Source organism: Gorilla gorilla, chromosome 17 (genome assembly GCF_029281585.2).
Source record: "Gorilla gorilla gorilla isolate KB3781 chromosome 17, NHGRI_mGorGor1-v2.1_pri, whole genome shotgun sequence".
NCBI classification, from domain to species: Eukaryota; Metazoa; Chordata; class Mammalia; order Primates; family Hominidae; genus Gorilla; species Gorilla gorilla.
In genome coordinates this window covers 99,345,960-99,369,924 of record NC_073241.2, presented here as the reverse complement: position 1 = coordinate 99,369,924, position 23,965 = coordinate 99,345,960, and the positions used below count along the sequence as shown (strand labels likewise).

The window sequence follows — 23,965 nt, the reverse complement described above, 5'->3', positions numbered from 1 at the left end:
CTTGCCTTCAAGTTTACTAATTCTTTTACTTGGTCAGCTCTACTAATATGAGACTGATGTATTTGTCAGTATGCCAATTGAATTTTTCAACTCCAGAATTTGTTTCATTCTTCTTAATTATTTAAATCTCTCTGTTAAATTTATCTGATAAAATTCTGAATTCCTTCTCTTATTTTGAATTTCTTTTGAGTTCCCCTAACACAGCAATTTTGAATTCTCTGTTTGAAAGTTCACATATCTCTGTTTCTCCAGGCTTGGTCTCTGATGCCTTATTTTAGTTCATTTGGTGGGGTCATTTTTTCCTGGATGATCTTGATGCTTTTAGATGTTCGTCAGTATCTGGACATTGAAGAGTTAGGTATTTAGTTTAGTCTTTGCAGTCTGGGCTTGTTTGTGTGTGTCCTCCTTGAGGAGGCTTTCCAGGCATTCCAAGGGAATTGGACCTTAAGCCCAATAACACTTCGTTTCTTGCAGACTTGTAGAGGTACTGCCTTGGTGGTCTTGGATAAGATCTGTAAGAATTCTCCAGATTACCAGGCAAAGACTCTTGTTCTTTCACCTTACTTTCTCCCAAACAAACAGAGTCTCTCTCTATATACTGAGCAGCCTGGAACTGGGGATGTGGTGATATTAGCATCCCTGTGGCTACCACCACTGGAACTGCGCTGGATTAGTCCTGATGTCAACACAACACTGGGTTTCTCTCAAGCCCACTGCAGTCGCTACCTGCTTACCTGTGTTCACTCAAGGCCCTAGGACTTCATAATCAGTAGGTGACAAAGCCAGCCAGGTTTCTGTCCTTCCCTTCAGAGCAGTAAGTTCCCCCAGACCCTGAGCAGGTCCAGAGATGCTATCTGTGAGCCAGGGATTAGAGTCAAAAACCTTAGAATTTTACCTGATGTTCTATTCTAATGTGACTAACCTGGCACTCAAACCACAATACTGGGTCCTTTCTGCTCTTCTCTCCCCTTTCCACAGGAAAAGGAGACTCTCCTTTTGGCCACCAATGCCACGGTCCCATGGGAGTTCTACCAGGCTGCTGCCAATGTTCACTTAGAGCCCAAGGGCACTTCTATCATTCTGTGACGAATGTTGCCAGACCTGGGGCTCACCCTTCAGGACAGTCAGTTCCCCTCTGGCCCAGAGATGGTCCAGAAATACTGTCCAAGAGCCTCGGCCTGGATTCAGGGAGCCCAAGAGCCTACTTGTTGCTCTACCCACTGTGGCTGAGCTGATACCTAAGATGCAAGACAAAGTCCCCTTTACTTTCCCCTCTGCTTTTCTCAAACAGAAGGAGTCTTTTGTTGTAGCCACCACAGCTGCGAATGTGCTGGGTCATACCTAAAGTCAGCACGTCCCAGAGCCCAAGGCCTGTGGTGTACTATCTGGATATTGCTGCTGGTTATTCAGGGCCTGAGGGCTCTTTAGTCAGCAAGTAATGAATCCTGCCAGAACTGGTTTCTTCCCTTCAAGGCAGTGGGTTCCCTTGGCCCACATTTTGTCTAGAAATGTCATCCAGGAATGGGCCTGGAATGGGGGTCTCACGACTCTGCCCAGTGCCCTGTTCTATTGTGACTGAGCTGGTATCTAAGATGCAAGACAAAGTCTTGTTTACTCTCCTCCTCAAGTAGAAGGAAGGAGTCACTTTTGTTGCTGCGAGCTGCACTGCCTGGGATTGAGGGAGAAATGGTGTAAGGCCTCCCTTAGCTGCCCTGGCTGTTGTCTCCCTGTGTCACATGCCACCATAGTCCACTGGCTCTAAGCCCAGCCTAATACTAGGAGTTGCCTAGGAATTTCAGGCCTTGTGTCCAAGACTGCCTTTCAAGTTTACCTAGGACCCCAGAGCACTGGCTTTACGGTGGCAAGGCTTGCCAAGAAACTCCACTTCTGACTGCTGGTTTGGGCAGTTGATCTAAATGATCTCTCCATGCATGGGTGTTGGCTGAGCCCAGCACAGCTTTGCTCTCCACTGTGACAGAGCAGCACTGAATTCAGTGTGAAGTCCCCCAGTTGCTGCTCTCTCCCTCCTCCAAGTGTGCAAGTTAGCTCGCCATACCAGGCAGCTGCTGCTGATAGATAGGGGAGGGGTGGTGATTCAAGACTGTATCTCCAACACTTTTCAGTTCCTCTTTCAGCCGTACACATTAAAACCAGGTACTGTGATTGCTCACCTGATTTTTGGTTCTTGTGACGGTGCTTTTCTGTGTGCATATAGTTGTTAAAATTTGGTGTTCCTGTCGGGGGAGGACAAACAGTATAGGCTTCTACTCTGCCACCTTGCTGCACTCACCCAGCCGATTCTTTTTTAACTGTTAGGTTCGGGGTACATGTGTAGGTTTGTTATATAGGTAAACTTGTATCATGGGGGTTTGGTGTATAGATTATTTCATCACCCAGGTACTAAGCCTGGTACCCAATAGTTATTTTTTCTGATCCTCTCCCTCCTGCTACCCTTCACCCACTGGTAGGCCCCGTTGTCTATTGTTCCCCTCTTTGTGTCCCGGTGCTCTCATCATTTAGCTCCTACTTATAAGTGAGAACAAGCAGTATTTGGTTTTCTGTTCCTGCATTGTTTCCTAAGGATCATGGCCTCGAGCTCCAACCATGTTCATGCAGAGGACATGATCTCACTCTTGTTTATGGCTGCATAGTATTCCATGGTGTATATGTGCCACATTTTCTTTATCCAGTTTTCCATTGATGGGCATTTAAGTTGATTCCATGTCTTTACTATTGCAGATAGTGCTGCAGTGAACATTTGTATTCATGTGTCTTTATGATAGAATGATTTATATTCCTTTGGGTGTATACCCTGTAATGAGATTATAGGGTTGAATTGCAGTTCTTTTTTTAGCTTGTTGAGGAATCACCACACTGCCTTCCCAATGGTTGAACTAATTTGCACTCCCACTGTGTATAAGCATTCCCTTTTCTCCACAACCTCATCAGCGTGTGTTATTTTTTGACTTCTTAGTAGCCATTCTGACTGGTGTGAGATGGTATCTTACTGTGGCTTTGATTTGCATTTCTCTAATGATCAGTGATGTTGAGGTTTTTTTCATGTGCTTGTTGGCAATGTGTATGTCTTTTTTTGAGAAGTGTCTGTTCGTGTCCTTTGCCCACTTCTTAATGGGGTTGTTTTTTTCTTGTAAATTTAAGTTCCTTGTAGTTGCTGGATATTAGACCTTTGTCTGATGCATAGTTTGCAGATATTTTCTCCCATTCTGTAGGTTGTCTGTTTACTCTGTTGATAGTTTCTTTTGCTGTGCAGACACGCTTTAGTTTAATTAGATTTCATTTGTCAATTTTTGCTTTTGTTGCAGTTGCTTTTCACATTTTCATCATGAAATCTCTGCCAGTTTCTGTGTCCAGAATGGTATTGCCTAGGTTGTCTTCCAGCGTTTTAATAGTTTTGGGGTTTATATTTAAGTCTTTAATCCATCTTCAGTTTATTTCTGTATATATGTAAGGAAGGGGTCCAGTTTCAATGTATGTATATAATTAGTCAGTTATCCCAGCACCATTTATCGAACAGGGAGTTCTTTCCCCATTGTTTGTTTTTGTCAGGTTTGTCTAAGGTCAGATGGTTCTAGGTGTACACCCTTATTTCTAGGCTCTGTATTCTGTTCCATTGGTCTATGTGTTTATTTTTTATACCATTACCATGCTTTGGTTACTGTAGCCCTGTAGTATAGTTTGAAGTCAAGTAGCTTGATGCCTCCAGCTTTTTTCTTTTTGCTTAGAATTGCCTTGGCGATTTGGGCTCTTTTTTGGTTCCATATGAATTTTAAAAGTTTTTTCTAGTTCTATGAAGAATGTGATTGGTGGTTCGATAGGGATAGTATTGAATCTACAAATTGCTTTGGGCAGTATGGCCATTTTAGCGATGTTGATTCTTTCTAGCCATGTTCATGGAATGTTTTTCAATTCATTTGTGTCACCACTGATTTCTTTCAGCAGTGTTTTGTATTTCTCCTTGTAGAGATCTTTCACCTCCCTGGTTAGCTGTATTCCTACGTATTGCATTTTATTTTATTTTATTTTGTTTTGTTTTGGTGGCAGTTGTGAATGGGATTGCATTCCTGATTTGCCTCTCGGCTTGATTGTTGGTATATAGGAATGTTAGTGACTTTTGCACATTGATTTTGTATCCTGAGACTTTGCTAAAATTGTTTATCAGCTTAAGGAGCTTTTGGGCTGAGATGATGGGGTTTTCTAGATATAGGATCATGTCATCTGCAAACAGGGATAATTTGACTTCCTCTCTTCCTATTTGGATGCCCTTTATTTCCTTCTCTTGCCTGATTGCCCTGGCCAGAACTTCCAGTACCGTGTTGAATAGGAATGGTGAGAGAGGGCATCCTTGTCTTGTGCCAGTTTTCAAGGGGAATGCTTCTAGCTTTTGCCCATTCAGTATGATGTAGACAGCAGGTTTGTCATAGATGGCTCTCGTTATTTTAATATATGTTACTTCAATACCTAATTTGTTAGGAGTTTTTAATATGAAAAGATGTTGAATTTTACTGAAAGCCTCTGTTGAGATAATCGTGTTATTTTTGTTTCTAGTTCTGTTTATGTGATGAATCATGTTTATTTGTTTGCACGTATGTTGAACCAACCTTGCATCCTAGGGATAAAGCCTTGTTGTTCGTAGTGGATTAGCTTTTTGATGTGCTGCTGGATTCAGTTTGCTAGTATGTTGTTGAGGGTTTTTGCATTGCTGTTCATCAAGGATATTGACCCTTTTTTTTGTTGTTGTGTCTCTGCCAGTTTTGGGTCAGGATGATGCTAGCCTCATAGAATGAATTGAGGAGGAGTTCCTATTTCTCATTTTTTTGGGGAACAGTGTCTGTAAGAATGGTATCAGCTCTTCTTTATAGATCTGGTAGAATTTGGCTGTCAATCCATCTGATCCATGGCTTTTATGGTGTGCAGGCTATTTATTTCTGATTCCATTTTAGAGCTCATTATTGGTCTGTTCAGGGATTCAGTTTCTTCCTGGTTCAGTCTTGGGAGGATATATGTGGCCAGGAATTCATCCACTTCTAGATTTTTAGTTTGTGTGCATAGAAGTGTTTATAATCGTCTCTGATGGTTATTTCTCTGGGGTCAGTGGTAATATCCCCTTTGTCATTTCTCTTTATGTTTATTTGGATCTTTTCTCGTTTCTTCATTAATCTAGCCTAGTGGTCCATATATTTTATTATTTTTTTCAAAAAACTGGGTCCTCACTTCATTGGTCTTTTGAATGGTTTTTCATGTCTCAGTCTCCTTCAGCTCTGATTCTGATTATTTCTTGTGTTCTACTAGCTTTGGGGTTGGTTTGCTCTTTCTTCTCTAGTTCTTTTAGTTGTGATGTTAGGTGCAAACTTGAGATCTTTCTAACTTTTCAATATGGGCATTTAGCGCTCCAAATTTTCCTGTTAACACTGCCTTAGCTGTGTCCCAGAGATTCTGGTATGTTATCATTGTTCTCATTAGTTTCAAAGAACTTACTGATTTCTGCCTTAATTTCATTATTTGCCCAAAAGTTATTCAGGAGCAGGATGCTTAATTTCAATGTAAATGAATGGTTTTGTGCAATTTTCTTTGTATTTATTGTGCTATGGTCTGAGAGTGTGGATGGTATATGTATTAGACCATTCTTACATTGCTGTAAAGAAATACCTGACACGGAGTAATTTATAAAGAAAAGAGGTTTAATTGGCTCATGGTTCCACAGGCTGTACAGGAAGCATAGTGCTGGCATCTACTCAGCTTCTGGGAAGGCCTCAGGAAACTTTCAATTATGGCAGAAGGGGGAGCGAGGCATCTCACATGGTGGGAGCAGGAGGAAGAGAGAGGGGCAAGATGCCACACACTTTTAAACAACCAGATCTCATGAGAACTCTGTTATAGGAACAGAACCAAAGGGATGGTGCTAAACCATTCATGAAGGATCTACCCCAATGATCCAGTTCCCAACATTAGGGATTACAGTTGAACATGAGATTTGGGTGGGGACACAGATCCAAACCATATCAGTATAATTTTGATTTTTTTGAATTTGCGGAAATTTGTTTTGTGTCTGATTGTGTGGTTGATTTTAGAGTATGTGCCATGTGGCAATGAGAAGAATGTATACTCTGTCGTATTCTGGTGGGGAGTTCTGTAGATGTCTATCAGATCCATTTGGTCCAGTGTTGAGTTCAGGTCTTGAATATCTTTGTTAATTTTTTGCCTGGATTATCTGTCTAATACTGTCAATGGGGTGTTGAAGTCTCCCACGTTACCCTATGGGAGTCTAAATCTCTTTGAAGATCTCTTAAGAGCTTGCTTTATGAATCTGGATGTTTCTGTGTTTAGTGCATATATATTTAGGATAGCCAGGTTGCCTTGTTGAATTGAGTCCTTTACTATTTGTAATGCCCTTCTTTGTCTTTTTTTAATCTTTGTTGGTTTAAAGTCTATTTTGTCTGAAATTAGAATTGCAATCCCTGCTTTTTTCTGTTTTTCATTGCTTGGTAGCCTTTTTCCATCCCTTTATTTTGAGTCTATGTGTGTCATTGCATGAGATGGGTGAATGCCTGCAGGCAAGGCAGCATGAAGGAGGCTGCAGTGGGGGAAGAATGCTGGTGCGTGTCCACTGGGGTCACTCTGCTGGAGCACTCTGCTAGTCAGGCAGTCTGCCAGTGCAGGAGCTACCGTGTGGGCCCGTACCTGGGAGCTTCACTCCAAGCAGGTGTGGCTAGGCTCGGGCTCTGGGAGAAGCCAGCAGACCAAAGGGTGGACCAGATTGGCCCCATCTCATGGGCAAGACCACCCTGCAGAGTTGAGGTCCCACAGTTCCCCTAGGGATAAAGTCTCCTATGGGAGCAAGTCTAGCCTAAGGGGATGGGCATCCTTGGCTGTGCTCCGCTGTAGACACTCCCATACCAAACTCTCTGGGCTCTGCCCCAGCTGGAGTTCTGCTTCCACTGCTTCCCTAAGCAGCTTTCCCTGACAACTCAAATGTCCATGGTGGTCCAGGGGTTCCTTCCTACCAGGATTCCAGAGGCCTGTGGGGAGAGCGAATTTTGTTCCTTGCCTTTTCAACTTCCCCCTCTGCAGGAGTTGTTGGGGGCCAGGAACAAGTTGTGGTGCTTGGTAGCCCCGAGCAGGGTCCCCAGCTTCCTCCCCCTTCAGCCCCAGCTCTGTGTTTTCCCTCCATCTGCTCTCGATGCCCTCCCTCTGAAGATCTGCTAGGAGTGTGCCAGTCTTCCTGGTGTCCCAGTCCCTCAGTGGGAGATGTTCCTCCTGGCTGTATCTAGTTGGCCATCTTGGAGCAGAAATTTCTAGTTTTGTTTTTTAATAAAAATGTATGGAATCTGTTATTGTGTCTACTTTTGTACGTATTAGAAATTTTTAAGTGAAAATTTTTCTAGCTCATAAATTTAAATGTATAAAGGAAATATACAGAAATAGTAGTTTCGGAATTACAAATGATTTTCCATTTCTCTGAAAGTCAAAAAAGTTATGCACTATTTTTTGAGAAAATGTTATATGACAGGTGCATGTTACCATAGAAACGAAAGATGGAAAGAACCAAATCACCTGAGATATAGGGGTAGTTTAGATAGAAATGGAGAGAGGGGAATGTGTCCCCAGAAGGAGAAAGGAGGAAATTGATGACAGTTCTCCTGTTCAGCAGTTTTACAAGGACCCATTTTAATAAGGTACACACATATATATACAATATGCGCTGGTGAATTTGAGTCAGTATATGAGCTTGCTACGTGAAAGCTAAATAAAGATTTTTTCTGTAGATGATGAGTCTTTAAGAATGATTGTTGTTCTTTTCCATATTATAAGCAACTTATACAGTCTTATCCACGCAGAACATTCTCAAATATTAATGATTTATCAAAATCCAGTGAATTTCACATGATAGTTGAAACCTAGCAATATCTTTTAAGTGGAAAATGTTCTTTATTCACAACAGTTTTGCTCCAGATTAAATATTTCTTCAAGGCAGTTTGATTTATATTCTCTGCAGTGCTATGAAGGGAAATCCTCCAAAGATATCCTGAAAAGAGTAGCTGCAAATGCATTGATGTCACTGCTGGCTGTCAGTAGAAGAGCACAGAAACATGCTTTGAAAGGTGAGCCACATGACACATCAGGTGTTTTGATGGCATTATCAATTCATATGTTTTGTTGCTTGTTCAAGTTAATTTTCTTTGGACTCAAAATGTAAAAAACATATAGTATAATCTCAGTGTCACTAAAAATAATTTTTTTCCATACAGAAGCAGTAAATATGCATTACTTTTCAAATAAAAAGATTAGACATAGTTTGTTTTTGTTTGTTTAATATGTGATGGTTCTTGCTCTAAAGAACCTATATGTAAATATTAGGCAAGCTAAAAGATAACACATTGAGTTTCATTATAATTAAATATTACTATCCAGAAGCACTCACTGCATACCTGAACAAAACCCACATAGTTTTGATGGTAAAAACAGCAACAGATGATTCCATATTTTCGTATAAATTTCCCTCTTGAGTGTTGTAATTTCTCATTTGGGAATCGGAGAATGTAGATCTGAGAATTAAAAGAGAATAATGGCAACATCAAGTCCATTAATATCAATTGTGATTTGCGACTACAACAAATGATGTATTCCTCAAGTTGTAAATTGGATTTGGGTAGTATCTTACTAAAAACTGAAAACAAGTGGACTTCAGCATTTTAGTCCTCTTACTTTTCCCCCCTCTGATTCATTAATCTCTGACTGAAAATTCTAAAATGAAGTGGGTCAGAAATAGAAAATGTTACCTTTTTGAGAATCTGATTGGTATATGTGGTTATAACTTGCTTGGAAATAGAATATCCTTTTGACTACTGCAGATTTTGTCTTTCAGCCAATCTTATAGACAATTGCATGGAGCAGATGAAACACATAAATGCACAACTGAACCTAGATTCTCTGAGGCCTGGGAAAGCAGCATTGAAAAAAAAGGTAACATTCTGGGATAAATGAATGGCTATATATAGAGACCATTCTCCAGTCCTCTTGTGCCTAGAAATGAGCACGAGCTTGAAATGAGTGTCTCATTTAGAAGAAAGGTACAGATGGATAAATTAATGAGACTTCTACATTAGCAGATTGTTGGCTTTTTTTGGTCTTAATTCTTACTTGAAGATCTTTAGACAACATCTGTCTATTATGTACTGTTGTTATTATAAACATTGGAAATATCCACATATACATGATACTATGCCAGATAAATTTTTTATACTACAAAAAGAAAATCTTTATCTCAAAACAAGCATAGGTTAACTAGGAATGAGATCTGTAACAACTATAATTTATTAAGAGTTTTCTATATGTCAGCCACTATTGAAACATTTCATATTTATTATCTCATGAACAAACACTCATTACAGCATAGTCACACAACTGGTAATTGATGGAGCGAATATTTGCCCCAAATCTGGGTGGTTGCAGAGCTGGTATTCCTCATCTCTGTTTATCTCCTCCTGTGCCTTCTGAATATCTCCTCTAGCATTGAATCTGCTGGACTCATGTTTAAACTGCATGCTCAGGTAAACTGAAAATAACATGGTTATTATATAGTAGCTATGATTAACAATAACTACTGTGGTTAACAAGGTCTGCCACCCACTTATTCAACAAATGAAAGTGTGTGAATAGTATAAATATATAAATATACATATATGTGTGTAGGTAAGGCCGTTATAGCAGCACTCTATGTAATAACTTGTTTCTACTGCATTTAATAAGAAACCAAGACAAAGTCTTATTTAATAATGTAATTGATGCAGGAGATTGATTGTATGTTTATCAGTTCTTTTCCTCCCTAGCCAAAGGCCCTTCATCATTGAGAAAGTCAGCCAACACCTGATATGATTGAAAATCTCTCAGTATCTGCCTCACTTTATTGAGATGAAACATGGAGGCTATCATATAACAGAGTTCCTCCATGCTTGATAGAACAGAAATAGCTTTTTCATGGTGAATGTGCTTCTTGAGATATGGTCATCTTTCAGAGATCGTTAGCCTGTCAGTTCCCTCAAAGTTACAGTGGTTGGGCATGATTAGAGCACACCTGCATTGTCCCGTGACCCAAAGGGGAGGGAATTACTATACACAAAAAGTGAAGTATGCTGTTGCATTCACAGTTTTCAACTGCTTTTTGTTTAAATAGGAGGATGGTGTTATTAAAGAGTTAAGCATTGCCATGCAGCTCCTAAGAAACTGTCTTTATCAAAATGAGGAATGTAAAGTAAGTAGAACTACTTTTCAAAATTTTAATAGGAGTACTGGTATTAAGCAGTTTAATTTTTATGTGAGATAATGTAGTAGGAAAAATGGAAAGCTCTGACTTTTAAATTTTTAGACACACAGTTGATTGGTCCTTAAACTCAGTGTTAATTGTCAGAAATTTGTGTATCTAATCGTTACTCATCAACACTGATTACATTTCTTGTGTATATCAGTGTTTTGATTTATCATTGAAACTTTAACTTCGCAAACTTCAGCCTCATTCTGTACTCTTAGGTATTTTAAATGTTTTACATATGGAATGAATGGCTGGATGTGTTTTATAAGGTAGATTCTTTCAAAACGGGTTGTCAAAACAACTCTTCAAGGAAATAAGTGAAGCTATCTGTATCTATAAGGAAAGAAAATGAAGAGTTTCCTGCTTCAAAGGAGAAGATAGTTAGTGCTGCTACCTAGTGTGGCCACATCCACCGAGAGGAAGTTTCTTCTAGCTCTGCTGACTCCCTGTGACCATTTACATGGCCCTTCTGTCTAAAAATCACTGAGATGTTTTGCTTCGTCTGTAAGCATTGATGATGTTTTAAACCATTGTATCAGCACTACTATAGAGGATATAATCTTTTGAACACTCTGATTTGCTTTGTCTATAGTTTTACAACACTTTTGAAACACTAGATTAATGCTTTAATGCAGAAATACTAGATTATTCTTTATAAAATCTGGCCACGAAAATAAAAATTTTAAAAAATACTAAATTAAAGCTTTAATACAGAAAGCAAAGATAAATTATAGAAGCTTTTATTGCCTTATAAATTTTTACCTGTTTTGCTCTTACTTGTGGTAAGAGCACAGCTGGAAAAACTATACCACATCTGGAAAATGGACATGTTGAACACACTTATTCCTTAAGCGATGTTAAAAAGCCAGATACATGACTCACAATTTATATTTCAAAGTAGTTTGATGGAAATTAAGTATTTATTTATGCAATTTATTAAAATTCCCTATATATGAATTTATATGAACTTTTTCTCAAGACAAAAGTGCCATTAATAAACTTAATGATTCCTTCATGCTTATGATATTATGCTTGTGACTGGATGTACAGTCAGTATTTGTGTGTAAATTTAAATATATAAATTTCATGTGTATGTGCAGTTAATATTCATTCATGACACCTTATTCAGGGAAATACTCTGGAATACTTTACATGTGGGATCTACCTATAAAGATTTATGAAGTGTTAACCTGGCTACTAGTTATAAATATTGTCCTCAATTTGTATCACATTAGCCATTTATAAAAGTGTAATATCTCAATAAGTCAAAGTATTTCTATATTTCTAAGTTGTTTAATAAGAAGTTAATCCAAAGAATATTAAGATTATCCTTGAGTATAAATATAATATTATGGAGGTAGAGATTGTTAATTTCAATTTCAGCTTTTATCAGGTGTATGGCATGTTCTCATTATTAATAGTTGGCCACTATTGGGTAATTCACCAGGTCACCCACTGCCACCCCACCCTGCTGTTTGCATATGCATAACATTAAGCAGTTTTCATACTGGAAGGAGCATGGTGGCTGTGAGGTAAATGAATTAAACAGTGGACAAGGTTAGACGGAGGGGACTGTCATAGTCCAGACAAGAGATGATGACACCTTAACTTGAGCAGGTAGAAAGGAGAAGGAGGGTAGGGAGTAAATTTGAGGCATTGAGAAGAGGGGGAATGTAGAATGACTTCCAAACTCCAGTTTAAGCCGCTGCATTATCATGCATTAAGAGTGCATGATAGAGCAGATCGCAGGTGTGAGAGACCCGATATTCATGCTTGCACGTGCTAGCCTCAAGAGTCTTTGAGGCATCCAGGTGAAAAATGGCTTGTGGCCTATAGATTTTATGGGTCTGGGACTCTAAGGAGTGATACAAGCTGGGGATATTAGGAGTTATCAATGTGTAGATGGTGTTTGTGGTCCTCACTATTGTTGAAATTTCCCAAGAAAGTATGTAATGAAAACCAAGGTCATATCTTTGGAAAATAGGAACATTTAAGAGGGGGCAGAAAACAACTGAGAAGGGAATACTGGAGAAGGAATTTGGAGATTGCATTAGGCCGTTCTTGCCTTGCTATGAAGAAATATCTGAGACTAGGTAATTTATTAAAGAAAAGAGGTTTAATTGGCTCACAGTTCTGCAGGGTATAGAGGAAGCACAGTGGCGTCTGCTTCTGGGGAGGCCTCAGGAAGCTTCCAATTATGACAAGAAGGCAAAATGGGAACAGGCACATCACATTACTAGAACTGGAGCAAGAGTGAGAGAGCTGGCGAGGAGGTGCCACACACTTTTAAATGACCAGATCTCATGAGGTCACTCACTGTCTTGAGGAAAGCATCAAGCCATGAGGAATCCACCCCCAAGATATAAACACCTCCCACCAGGCCTCACCTCTAGCACTGGGGATTACAATTCAACATGAGATTTGGGCAGGGACAAATATCCAGACTCTATCAGAAATGATCCAGGATAGAGCAGCAGCATGGAAATTAAAAGACATATAGCAAATGCCACCGTGCTTAAGCATTGTTGGCAACCACAAAAGTAGAAGTGGCCTCAATAGAATCATCAGGGCAGAAAATAAACGGAAATGAGCTAAAGATTAAATGTGAGGCAGGGAAATTACAGCAATAATAATGTAGAAGTTTGGTCTTGAAAAGTGGCATTAATAATTTAGGACATATAAGATGAAAGGAAATGAGTGTGTTTCTCTTAACATGTAAACTACTTGAATACAGGCACAGAAATGAGCAAATTGGGGATGAGTTGTTTAAGAGATAGCAAGAGGAGAACTAACTGGTGGATTAAGATCCCTGAGGAGGCAGGAAGAGCTGTGTTTCAGAACACAGATGGATGTATCAATCTCTGGCAGGCAAGAAGTGGAACACCTCTTTGTCACTACCAGGCAGACAGGAAGGATGAATGGATGAAAATACAGATAAACTATGTGGACAGAATGGCAGAGTAGATAAAGGAGTTTGTACTTAATCGTTTCTGTCTTCTCTGTGAAATAGTAAACAAGGTCATCTGCTGCAGATGGAGGGCCGTGTGCCACAGAGAGTGGTGAACAAGGGAAGAACTTTAGGGAGAGCACTGGGAATGACTTCAGTGCTTACGGAGAGTGTTGAACATTGGGAATCACTTCTCCTCTTCTGCCACTTGATGCTATGTGAAATTGTATAGGGTGTGTGTATTTATGTGCATGCTCACGTGCATAAACATGGGCCTACAAATTACCTCGGAATTCTTGTTCATTTAAAATAGATATTGCTGCACTTAAGCAGCTATATTTTATCTGCAATATTATCCTGGGGTAACTGATCTTTGTAATAAAGACTGTGAGTTACTTCATAATTTATCAATTGATCATAATATTTAGACTGAATTTTATATATTCAAATTACTCAAAAACTGTAATTTACTTTGAGTATATACACACATACACACACAGAGAGAGAGAAGGAGAGGGAGAGAGGGTGGGCAAAGAGGACTCAGAGTTGATCAGAATGTTTACTTAACCAGAAATTCTCACTTCTTGGCCAGTTCATAGCATTTACAGGAATGTATTCAGTGTTGTGAGATATCACTTTGCTGTTTAATTTACATGTTACACAGGCTATTTTCTATGCTTCCTACCTTAGTGGTACATCTTAACCACCCTGGTGTTGAAGTGACGTCCTGAGATTGGTCAGGCTCGTGGTCAGGGCAGCCATGTGTGGAGCCCAGTGGGGCTGGGGCAGGATGCTGAAGCCATCCACAGGGTTCTCCTTGGGTCTTATGTTGATGGCTTTTTGTTGTTGTTTTGATTTTAATGTTATATTTTCATATATTCAGACTAATGCTGTCTTTTTCCCTTCCTTCAACAGGAAGCAGCTCTTGAAGCTCACCTTGTCCCTGTCTTGCACTCTCTCTGGCCTTGGATTTTGATGGATGATTCATTGATGCAAATTTCTCTGCAGCTCCTTTGTGTCTATACTGCAAATTTTCCAAATGGTAATAGGATCCAATACTGCCTTTCAATAATATACCAAAATACTAGTTTTATAAATGTTGTTAAGGTGGACTGGAAAAACTAATACATATTTTGAAGTATTTCTCTGATTTATTGAGGATATGATGGGCAAAGGCAAGCTTTCTCGTAGGTATTATGAGAGCAGACAGATATTTTAGTGTGTTTGTTGACATGAGAGAGTCGTTGGCAGTGCAGGGAATAGAGAGGGAGGACTGGTCTGATTATCTAGCAATGGGAAATTGAGTTTAGTAGGAAAATTGAGAGGATAAAAATTATGATGTAAGACCTCAAAAGCCACTTGAAGGTTAGAACTTCTCATAGATTCTAGAGCAGGAGACTGGCATGTTGAAAGTTAGTTCTCATAACAGTTGGTCTGGTGATACTTGATATCACTAGGGCTCCTCTTTCGCTCATGCACTTGATAGACATTTTATCAAGAGCCTGTGGTGGGCCATGCATTGTGAGTTCTGGTGAGAGTGATCTGAAATGAGATAGGAGGACAGGTCATGTAGGGCCTCAGGGGCCAGAGTAGGGAGTTTGGATTTTTATGTGAGTGTAACAGGATGACACGGGCAGTTGTAAGCTGGTGAGTGGCATGATTTAATTTGTGTTTAAGAAGGATTAGGCTGGGTGCGGTGGCTCATGCCTGTAATGCCAGCACTTTGGGAGACCCAGGCAGGCGGATCACTTGAAGTCTGGAGTTTGAGACTAGCCTGGCCAACATGAGGAAACCCTGTCTCTACTAAAAACACAAAAATTAGCCAGGCATGATGGTGCATGCCTGTAGTTCCAGCTACTCAGGAGGCTGAAGCAGGAGAATCACTTGAATCCAGGAAGCGGAGGTTACAGTGAGCCGAGATCACGCCAGTATACTCCAGCCTGGGCAACAGAGTGAGACTCTGTCTCACAAAGAAAAGAAAAGAAAAGAAAAATTGCCCTGGGTGGTATGTGGAGAATGAATGATTGGGAGCAAGTCTAGAAGCAGGGAGACTTGTCATGGAGATATAATGGTGGCTTGGGCTTGAGTGGTAGCTGGAGAGATTGAGAGAAGTAGACAGATTCAGTATATAGCTCAAAGGTAGAGTCAAGGATACCTGTTGTGGGAGGTAGGAAGGAAAAAAAGGTGTCCGGGGTGAACTTCATTTGGAGAAATGAGCCTGAGTGCACAGTAGTGCCATTTACTAAAATGGGGAAGATTTAAAAGAAGCAGACTTGAAGTGAGAAAGTAGTAGGAATCAAGAGTTCTGTTTGGTCTTGTTAAGTCTAAGGTGTTGATGTTCACTCAAGTGAAAATAGTAAGCTGGAGTTGAATTCAATGGAGTGTAGAGGTAAGTTTGAAGATTTAAAATGTTGCGAATATTATTAGTTATTTATTGCTACAAAAGAAATTACTCTAAAATTTAGCATCTGCAAACATTAATCATTTCATTATGCCACGGCTTCTGTGGCTCAGGAATCTGGGAGTGGCTAATCTGGGTGGTCCTCGCTCAGAGTCTCTGCAATCATCTGAAGTCTTGACTGGGATAGAGGATCCAGTGTGACTATGGGAGCCTCAATTCCTTGCTACTTAGGGCTGTCTCAAATGACCCAGAATGAGAGGGCTGAGGGCAGAAGTTATAGTCTCTTATAATCCAGTCTCAGAAGTAACTGAACAGCACTCCTAGCTCCTGTGGGTCACACATACCAACCCTGGTACAGAGGCAGGCGCCACTGGGACCATCTTGGAGGCTGGCTACCACAGGAGTCGTTGTCATGTAGATTGTATTTAAAGCCATGTGGCTGTTTGCGATTACCCAGGGAGAATGTGTAGATGGAGAAGCAGAAACCCATGACCAAGTTCTGAGGCACATCAACATTTGGAGTTAATCAAAAGATGAGAAACCAGCAGAAAAAAAAGAGAAGGAGCAGCCAATGAGATAACAGTACACAGTCACAGAAAGTCAGAGAAGGGCATGCTCAGTTGTGTGGAATGCTATCGAAGATTCTGCTAAAGTGAGGATAGAAAAAATGGCTGTTGGACTTAGCAGTATTGATGTTCTTTTGGACCTTGAGGGTAATTTTAGTGCAGTGCCAGAACAGAAATCTACTTAGTGTGAGTTGAGGAGAGAAGATGAAGAAGTAGAGAAGACAGCTTTTCCAAAATGTTCTACTCTTAAGAGGACAAAGAAATGGAGCAACAGCGAGAGACAGATGTGGAGTCAAAGGAGGAGTTTTTGCTCGTTTTTAAAGATGTATGTTTTTAAGGCATGTTTATTAACTTAAGGGATTGGGAGAATGAGGTGCAGGAAAGAGTGTAGGTAAGAGCCCAGCCTGAGTGGGTAAGAATGGTGAGAGCTAGAGCACAGCTGACAACAGAAGCAGAGGGAAGGCTGAGAGGAAGGATGTGGATTTAGGAGGGCTGGTAGACTTGATGGGAATGATGAGAAAATTCCCATTTTGAATACTTCTGCTTTCTTCATTTAGGAGAGAACACTGACCACTAAGAATGAGCAAAGACAAGGAGTAGAGGTGATGTGAGAAGAGGAGAAAGTGTGAAGCAGCTGTTTTTAGAGGAAGGAAAGTAAACACACTAGAGAAGCAAAGTAGGATTGCTGGCAGTGTTAAGTACCACTTATGGTCATAAATTTAAGAAAATAAATTAGAATTTATGGTCATAATTTATGGTCATAAATTTAAGATTTGACTAGCAAGTTTTTGTGCTTTCTTCTAACAACACTCAGTAGCCCAGCAACTGGGGTCTCTGAATATCAAAGGTTATACAGAGAAGGGACTGGAACTCAAAACAGTTAAGGAGCCCATCTAGTTACTGCCAGTTGCTGTTGATGGCTTATTCCTTGAATAATCTGCCAGATGCTGATGATGGCTTATTCCTTTGAATAATCTGACATCTCTGGAGCTGTCCATTTCGATACCCAACTCAGGTTGTCTCCAGTCAGCACAAAGAGATATATAAATAGACCTTCAAGCTCTTGAACTTGAACTGTCATTGAAGCATATGTGTACAGGATTGTCCTTGCCTTCATTCTGTGCTGTTAACTTTCTCCATTCCTTAGGTCTGGTGGGAATGTCTCCTTTCAGTGCATTTTCCAGCTCCACTAGTATATCTTTTGTTTGTTTACTCATCTTTTATGAGTTTCTTTTACAGAATGTATTTGATTCTGATCAGTTTATACTTAAGTTGGCCTCCTCGTATGAACTTTCATAAGTCAATTATACCTTAGGTTTATGTATAATACAGTCTTATTGATTTAACATTAAAATGTATTTCTAATTTTTTTTTCTCCCTCAATAAGTCTCATTCAGTTACTTAATTTCCTGAGAAACACTGAACCCTGGAAAGCCTGTAGATGCCACTTTTGGCTCCTGCCATGCTAAGCTGTATGACCTTGAACAACAAACTGGCTTTTCTGAGCTCCATATCTTTGTTGACCAAATATAGAAAATAGTATTTGTTTTGTCCGCTTTCCCAGGGATATTATGTTCCTTATTTGTATGTTATGTAAAATGAAGGCATTAGACAAGTTATCTCCCATTTCTAAAATTCTGTTCCTTTACACAGGCCCTTATTTAGATGTTTTCTTTAGCAACTATTAAAAACCCTAGTATGCTTATTTTATTCTTTTTTTAAAAATAAACCTGGTGTCTTAAAGTGCTTTAGTGAGATAATTAGGCCCTCAGTGAGGACAGTATATCTATTAGGTTGACTGTAGACACCAACATTAGCCTCCATTGCTAATTTGCAGTTCACAGGTTAATGGCCAAGTCATTTTGTTAGACAGATATGCTTTGCCACTTAGTGTCTTCAAAAACTGAACAGGGAAACTGAGAAGACATTGTGATAGGCTGTTATTTTTGAAGGTTGCAGTTCTCTTTGTTGGTCAAGTTGTGGACAACACCCTGTTCAAGCTACACATAGAGGAGCCGTGAGCAACTCTCTGATGCTGTGTATCCTAAAGTTGGCTTCCCAGATGCCACTGGAGAACACCACGGTTCAGCAGATGGTTTTTATGCTTCTTTCAAACCTGGCCTTGTCGCATGACTGTAAAGGAGTAATTCAGAAGGTACGCACTTAAACTCCCCACATATCTTAAAAGGGTACTCAGTGAAATAATCTTTCCAATCAAAAGTTTACAACTCAATTTCTAAGAGTAATATATTATGATTTTGAGGCATTTTATTTTAAAGGCTTATAAAAGGGTTAAGAGGTTCACTTTGTTCATCAGTTGATAGATGACATGTGCAGAGGGACAGGAGCTAGAGTAGAGTCATACCATTTCCTTCTCATTTATCTTCTTAGCTTTTGGGTTGTATTTTATCATTCTCAAAGATGAGGGTTTTAGAAAGATAGCCGTCTTACATTTATTGGAAATAATAAAAGTAATATATTGGTTTTTAAACAGACCAAATTGGGCAGTAACAATTTCAGTTTAATTTCATTGACAAAATGGTTTATGAAATCACAGCCCACTTCCCCCAGTTAGACTTAACTTCCTTATGGCATATTAAGCAATTTTATGAGTTCTCTAGGATTCCAGTTCCCAATCTAGACTTCTCATCACTGATTTTAACTTAAGGTAATTTAAAAGGGATGTAATGAGTTAAATAAATTCTAGTACACATGTGCACTTATATTCTGTATTTAGATGTGTATAAACAGAATCCCTAATTGGGAAAATCCCTTCAAATTTGAATGTATTCAGATTATGTATTACTTACTAGTATTGTAATTTGAGTGTTTCCATTTCTTTTACTTGAAGGCCAAGATAAATTGCAAAAGTTGAGAGCATTTATAAGAATTGAGTCTCCTTTTCCTCTACTGTTTCTTCTCCCTGAACTCCTCAGAAGATACTTTGTTATCACCACATAAATAGAAAGATCGGTCTTTCTAAGGAAATGGAAAGATCAGTCTTACCAAGGAAAGATGTTTTCAGTGGCACGTTGGAGCCAGCCTCCTACTGACTCATGAGTGTCATCTTAAATTTGCAGGAATTTTATAAAAGTTCCAGTTGATGTTACATTGTTATTTTGAAATCAGCCACAGTGGGCATATCACACCACGTAATTCAGCGAACTGTACAAATCATGGATCTTTTCTACCCTCACCACAATCAGTTGTTTATTTACCAGCACATGGCTGGATATTTTCTTCATGTATATGTTCATGTATGTCATATATGTATATATATTTGAATATATTTTCTTCATATATGTATTCATATACATGCATCATTTCCAAAATGAGACATTCTCTTGAACTGGATATATGTGATTAGCATCCATAAGAATGAGAGATTCTGCATATGCAGAGCAGAATCTGAGAGCAGAGCGGGGGCAGTGCTTTCCACCACTTCCTTATAGAGCATGTTGGTGGGAAGCTAAGTGGGAGCACCCAGAAGGAATGTAAGTGCCAATCTCGAGTCTGGTCTGTGACTTTGAGCTGGAGACCTATTCTCTTTCAGCTTCATTTGGGTTAAACAAAATAATCTCTAAGATATGTTCAACTCCTAATCTGTTATTCTAGTGCTATACTTAAGAATATTTTGATGAAGTGTGATCAGACTCTCTTTCCAGGGATGGATTAATCAAGTCTTTTTCCTCTGCTCTAATTAGGAAATGCCTGAGACTTCCTCTGCTGCATTAAGTAATAATGAGCCCAGACACTTAACACTTCTACTTCTTCATTACTCATCTCTAGGACGTAGAAAATGCAGCAGGTGCTATTGTACAACTCAGGCTCCGAAATATCCTGCTTGTTTGTTTTTTTTTCTACCATGGTATACATCTCTACATATTCTACCTGGTGTAGGAAATTGTCTGAAAACATCCTTAGAAGCAGCAAAAAAAAAAAAAAAAGGAGTGCCCACAGCACATTTATATTTGAGAGCACTGACATCTACTTTATCACCCTTGTCAGTCCCAAATCCAGCAAGGGTTGAATCTAAAAACTGTCAATTTGGCTGAGAGTAGGTGTGAGTGACAGCAAATGCAGCTGAAAGTGGGCATGTAATTTTACAGTTTACTTATTGTGTGGGTAATGTTGATAATATTTCTGTAGCTCATTTCATTCTTAACACTCAGAGTCCTTTTGTATAAAAATGTTAAGTTTATTTTATAGATTAAAGCCAACATCTTGATTTTGGTCTAGGAAAACCTAAGAGATAAACTGGAGTAGATTTAAACAGAGAGAGAGAAGAGTTATTCTGTGCAATCATAAAAGTTAAGTGATTGCATTTCATTTCTAAAATGTCCACCTAACTGTGGTTTCCATGCTGCCATGGGCTGCAGCTTGATGCAGCACTTTTATACTTTGCATATAGATTAGTCTAAGCAATAATTTATTATCTTTCTTATAGTTAAGGGTTTGGTGGGGTTTTTTGGAAGGGGCTTTATTTGGAGGTTGAAAAGACTCTTACAGTTCAAATAATAGAGCTTTCTCATCTGTAAGCATAATAGAATGACGTGTAGCCATCAGAAATTCTTACTTGTAATGATAAGTACCCGGGATAAAGTGAATGTAAGATGTATCTATAGATTTGATAAAAACAACAACAACACCTGTAGCTACAATAATTCAAAATACCCTCACTACTTCCAGAGTTGTTAACTAGTATTCAAGACTGATTTGGATTTTTGCCTTTTTTCCTTCCATAGGGTAGCTTTTAATGAATAGCAAAATCACCAGAAGGCAGAGAGAAGAGAAAACTCAAGAGCCCTGAAATAATCTCCAAACTTAATTACCAATTCTAAATAATTAAGAGTTAACTATAGTATACTTCATCCATCATGAGGAAATAATTAGCAGGAATTAAAACTTGAGCACTATTTTGTTCTTCTTACCTTTTTCACTTATGCTTGGAAATAATATAGATGGAGTATTCAGAAGCTATTAGAAAGAAGGAGAAATTAATGTAGGGGAAGAGTATATCAGAATGTTAGTTAATTGGTCACCAAGGGACTAGGAAAATAATGAAAAAGATGAGAAGAAAATAATATTCTCTCTATTTATCCACAGAGTAACTTCTTACAGAACTTCCTCTCTCTAGCATTGCCAAAAGGAGGAAATAAACATCTAAGTAATCTGACTATTCTTTGGTTGAAGTTACTCCTGAATATATCATCTGGAGAAGATGGGCAACAAATGATTCTGAGGCTTGATGGCTGTCTAGACTTACTAACAGAGATGAGCAAATACAAGCACAAGAGCAGCCCTTTATTGCCTCTTCTTATCTTTCATAATGTTTGCTTCAGTCCTTCTAATAAACCCAAGATCCTGGCTAATGGTAAGTATTCACACACACATACATTTATATATGTAGTTATTCATAGACTGTTCAGGTCAACACCAAATAATTTTATAAATAATTTTCTAGGCATTTATTAAGCACCCACTGTGTTCAAGGCACTGTGGAAGGCATGGGAATGAATCAGGCATGGCTTCAGCCTTCCGTGGGCTTCCAGGAGTCTCCTGAGGTTAGCAAATCAAGTCATTCCAGTGCACATACTGGACACCTGGAGGAAGGGGAGCCGTGGACGAGGGCTCCCTGGCCTTACCTTCTGCTTCCTCTCCTCTCTCCTTGCTCTTCCTCTAACTCAAGCTCCCCTCCTCTGCATCTTCAAGCAAATGCTACTATGTCAATGAAGCCTCTCGGGAACCACGTGTTAATATAATAGCCCCGCACCCAGGGGGCCTTCTCTTTCCTCCTACTCACTATTTCCTTTCCTGGTTTTATTTCCCTCCGTAGTATTATCACCATCTGGTAGATTATGTGTTTCATGTATCTGTCTATTCCTAGTCTTCCCACACTAGAAGGTAAGCTCTTATGGGGTCAGGAGGTTTTTGTCTGCTTTGTTTATGTGTAGCACCTAGAATTGTGCCTGCAACTAGCGAGCACTCAATAAATATTTGATGATTGAGAGAGATCCCAAGCAGACCGGAGAGAGTTAAGGGCTTGAGATCAGATGGTGCAGTTAGCCTCGCAGAGACTTCATTCTCTGAGATGTAGGACAGATGGAGGCGAGGATTGGTAAGGATTCAGAAAAAAATTGAAGCAAAAAGAATCGGAAAGATCTTTTTCTGCAACCATGTGTTATCTCTGTGGGGAGTATGTGAATTTCGTGGGGAGTGAGTTTTATAAAAGACATGTGTTCTAGTGAAAAACAGAAGGTGGGCTCCAGACCCCTACACACCTGGTCTTGAATGCCAGCACCAGGGCATCACTCCAGCGTCGCCTGGTGCAGCCTCGCTGGGCCCAGCTTCTTCATCTATAAAAGAAGCCCACTCTTCTTGGTTTGGTAAGAATCAGTTTATAAACACACATAAAGTGCCTAGCACTATTTCTGGTACATGATAAATGTTTAAGATAGATTCATTCTCTTGTTCTTTCATGTTTTTCACTTAAACTTTTCTCAGAAGCATTTTTCTGTGAAATCAAGGGTTTTCTAAGTGTACGAAAATGATTCTTCTTACATTTTGTGGTGTATATAGTTGTGATTCTATTTTTCTGATAAGCATTCTGATAATCAACTGCTAGATATGATATAGAAAGATGTTTAAAGTTCAGTTAGCTTGTACCAGACCTAACCTTACTGTGGATTTTGCACTCTGCCTTCCGGTGGCTGCTGTGCTGATGCTGCGTTCTCTGTTGCTGCGTGATGTACATCACTGGTTTTATTTCCATCCTCTCCCACTGTAGCTGCTTCAGCCCTCACATTTGTAAAATGAGGGTGATGATAATCCCTCCTCAGGGCAATGAGAGAGCCTGTGAAGTGTTTGTGACCATTCTTGGTATATAGCAGCTACTTAGTAACATCTGTTATTGTTTATTCACCTTTCTTAGAATGATTTTTTTTTCTTTGGGGACTACTTACTCCAGTTTATTATTGAGAGTTGGAAAAAGGTCAAGCTTTTTGAGAAGTGAAGGAGAGAAGTCTGCATTTTCCACTTCTAGACCCCTCTAGAATTATTTTTAGCATTTCTTTGTAGTCAGCAATGCTTTTTCTCCTTCATTAGCTTAAAGCAGATGGATAAACTTTGGTGAGAAGCTTCCCCTAGCCCACAGACTAGAGATCAGTGGGCTTTTCAGGCAGGAGTAAGATAAGAGACATCAGCTGTGCAGTTTCTGTGTGGAACTATAAAGGGATGTCACAGGCTATGCCTCGCTTTCCACTTGGGGATTTACGGAGGAGGCCTTAGCAGAGTCAGCCAGCTTAAAAGTCTCCCAGGAAAGGCTGCCTCTGATCGGTAGCACCCACACATCTGGTTTAAATGGTCAGGAGTGGAGTGTGCAGTGGAGCTTGACCTTGCTGGTAAAAATAGATCTGGGGCTTGGCATGGTGGCTCACAACTGTAATCCCAGTACTCTGGGAGACCGTGGTGGGTGGATCATTTGAGGTCAAGAGTTTGAGATCAGCCTGGCCAACATGGTGAATCCCCGCCTCTACTAAAAATACAAAAATTAGCCAGGCATGGTGGCGGGCACCTTGTAGTCCCCAGCAGTAGAATTGCTTGAACTGGGGAGACGGAGGTTGCAGTGAGCCAAGATCGAGCCACTGCACTCCAGCCTGGGCAACAGAGTGAGACTTCGTCTCCAAAAAAAAAAAAAAAGATCTGGAACATTCCTTGTTTCTGGT

The 23,965-nt window shown here is 39.6% G+C and overlaps 1 protein-coding gene across 4 annotated transcripts in view; it reads left to right on the top strand.

Annotated features, from left to right (window-relative positions):
• The window catches only part of RTTN (rotatin), a 287,438-nt gene that overhangs the window by 252,416 nt on the left and 11,057 nt on the right, over nt 1-23,965 (top strand). For 3 of the 4 annotated variants that reach the window (XM_055368332.1, XM_019014234.4, XM_055368333.2), the window contains 6 exons: nt 8,015-8,120; nt 8,885-8,982; nt 10,193-10,270; nt 14,190-14,316; nt 18,194-18,396; nt 21,348-21,615. In XM_055368332.1, the coding sequence (XP_055224307.1) occupies nt 8,015-8,120; nt 8,885-8,982; nt 10,193-10,270; nt 14,190-14,316; nt 18,194-18,396; nt 21,348-21,615 (880 nt within the window). Of the gene's footprint in view, nt 1-8,014; nt 8,121-8,884; nt 8,983-10,192; nt 10,271-14,189; nt 14,317-16,798; nt 18,397-21,347; nt 21,616-23,965 lie in introns of those variants that run through there. The other variant, XM_063699306.1, reaches the window with a different exon arrangement.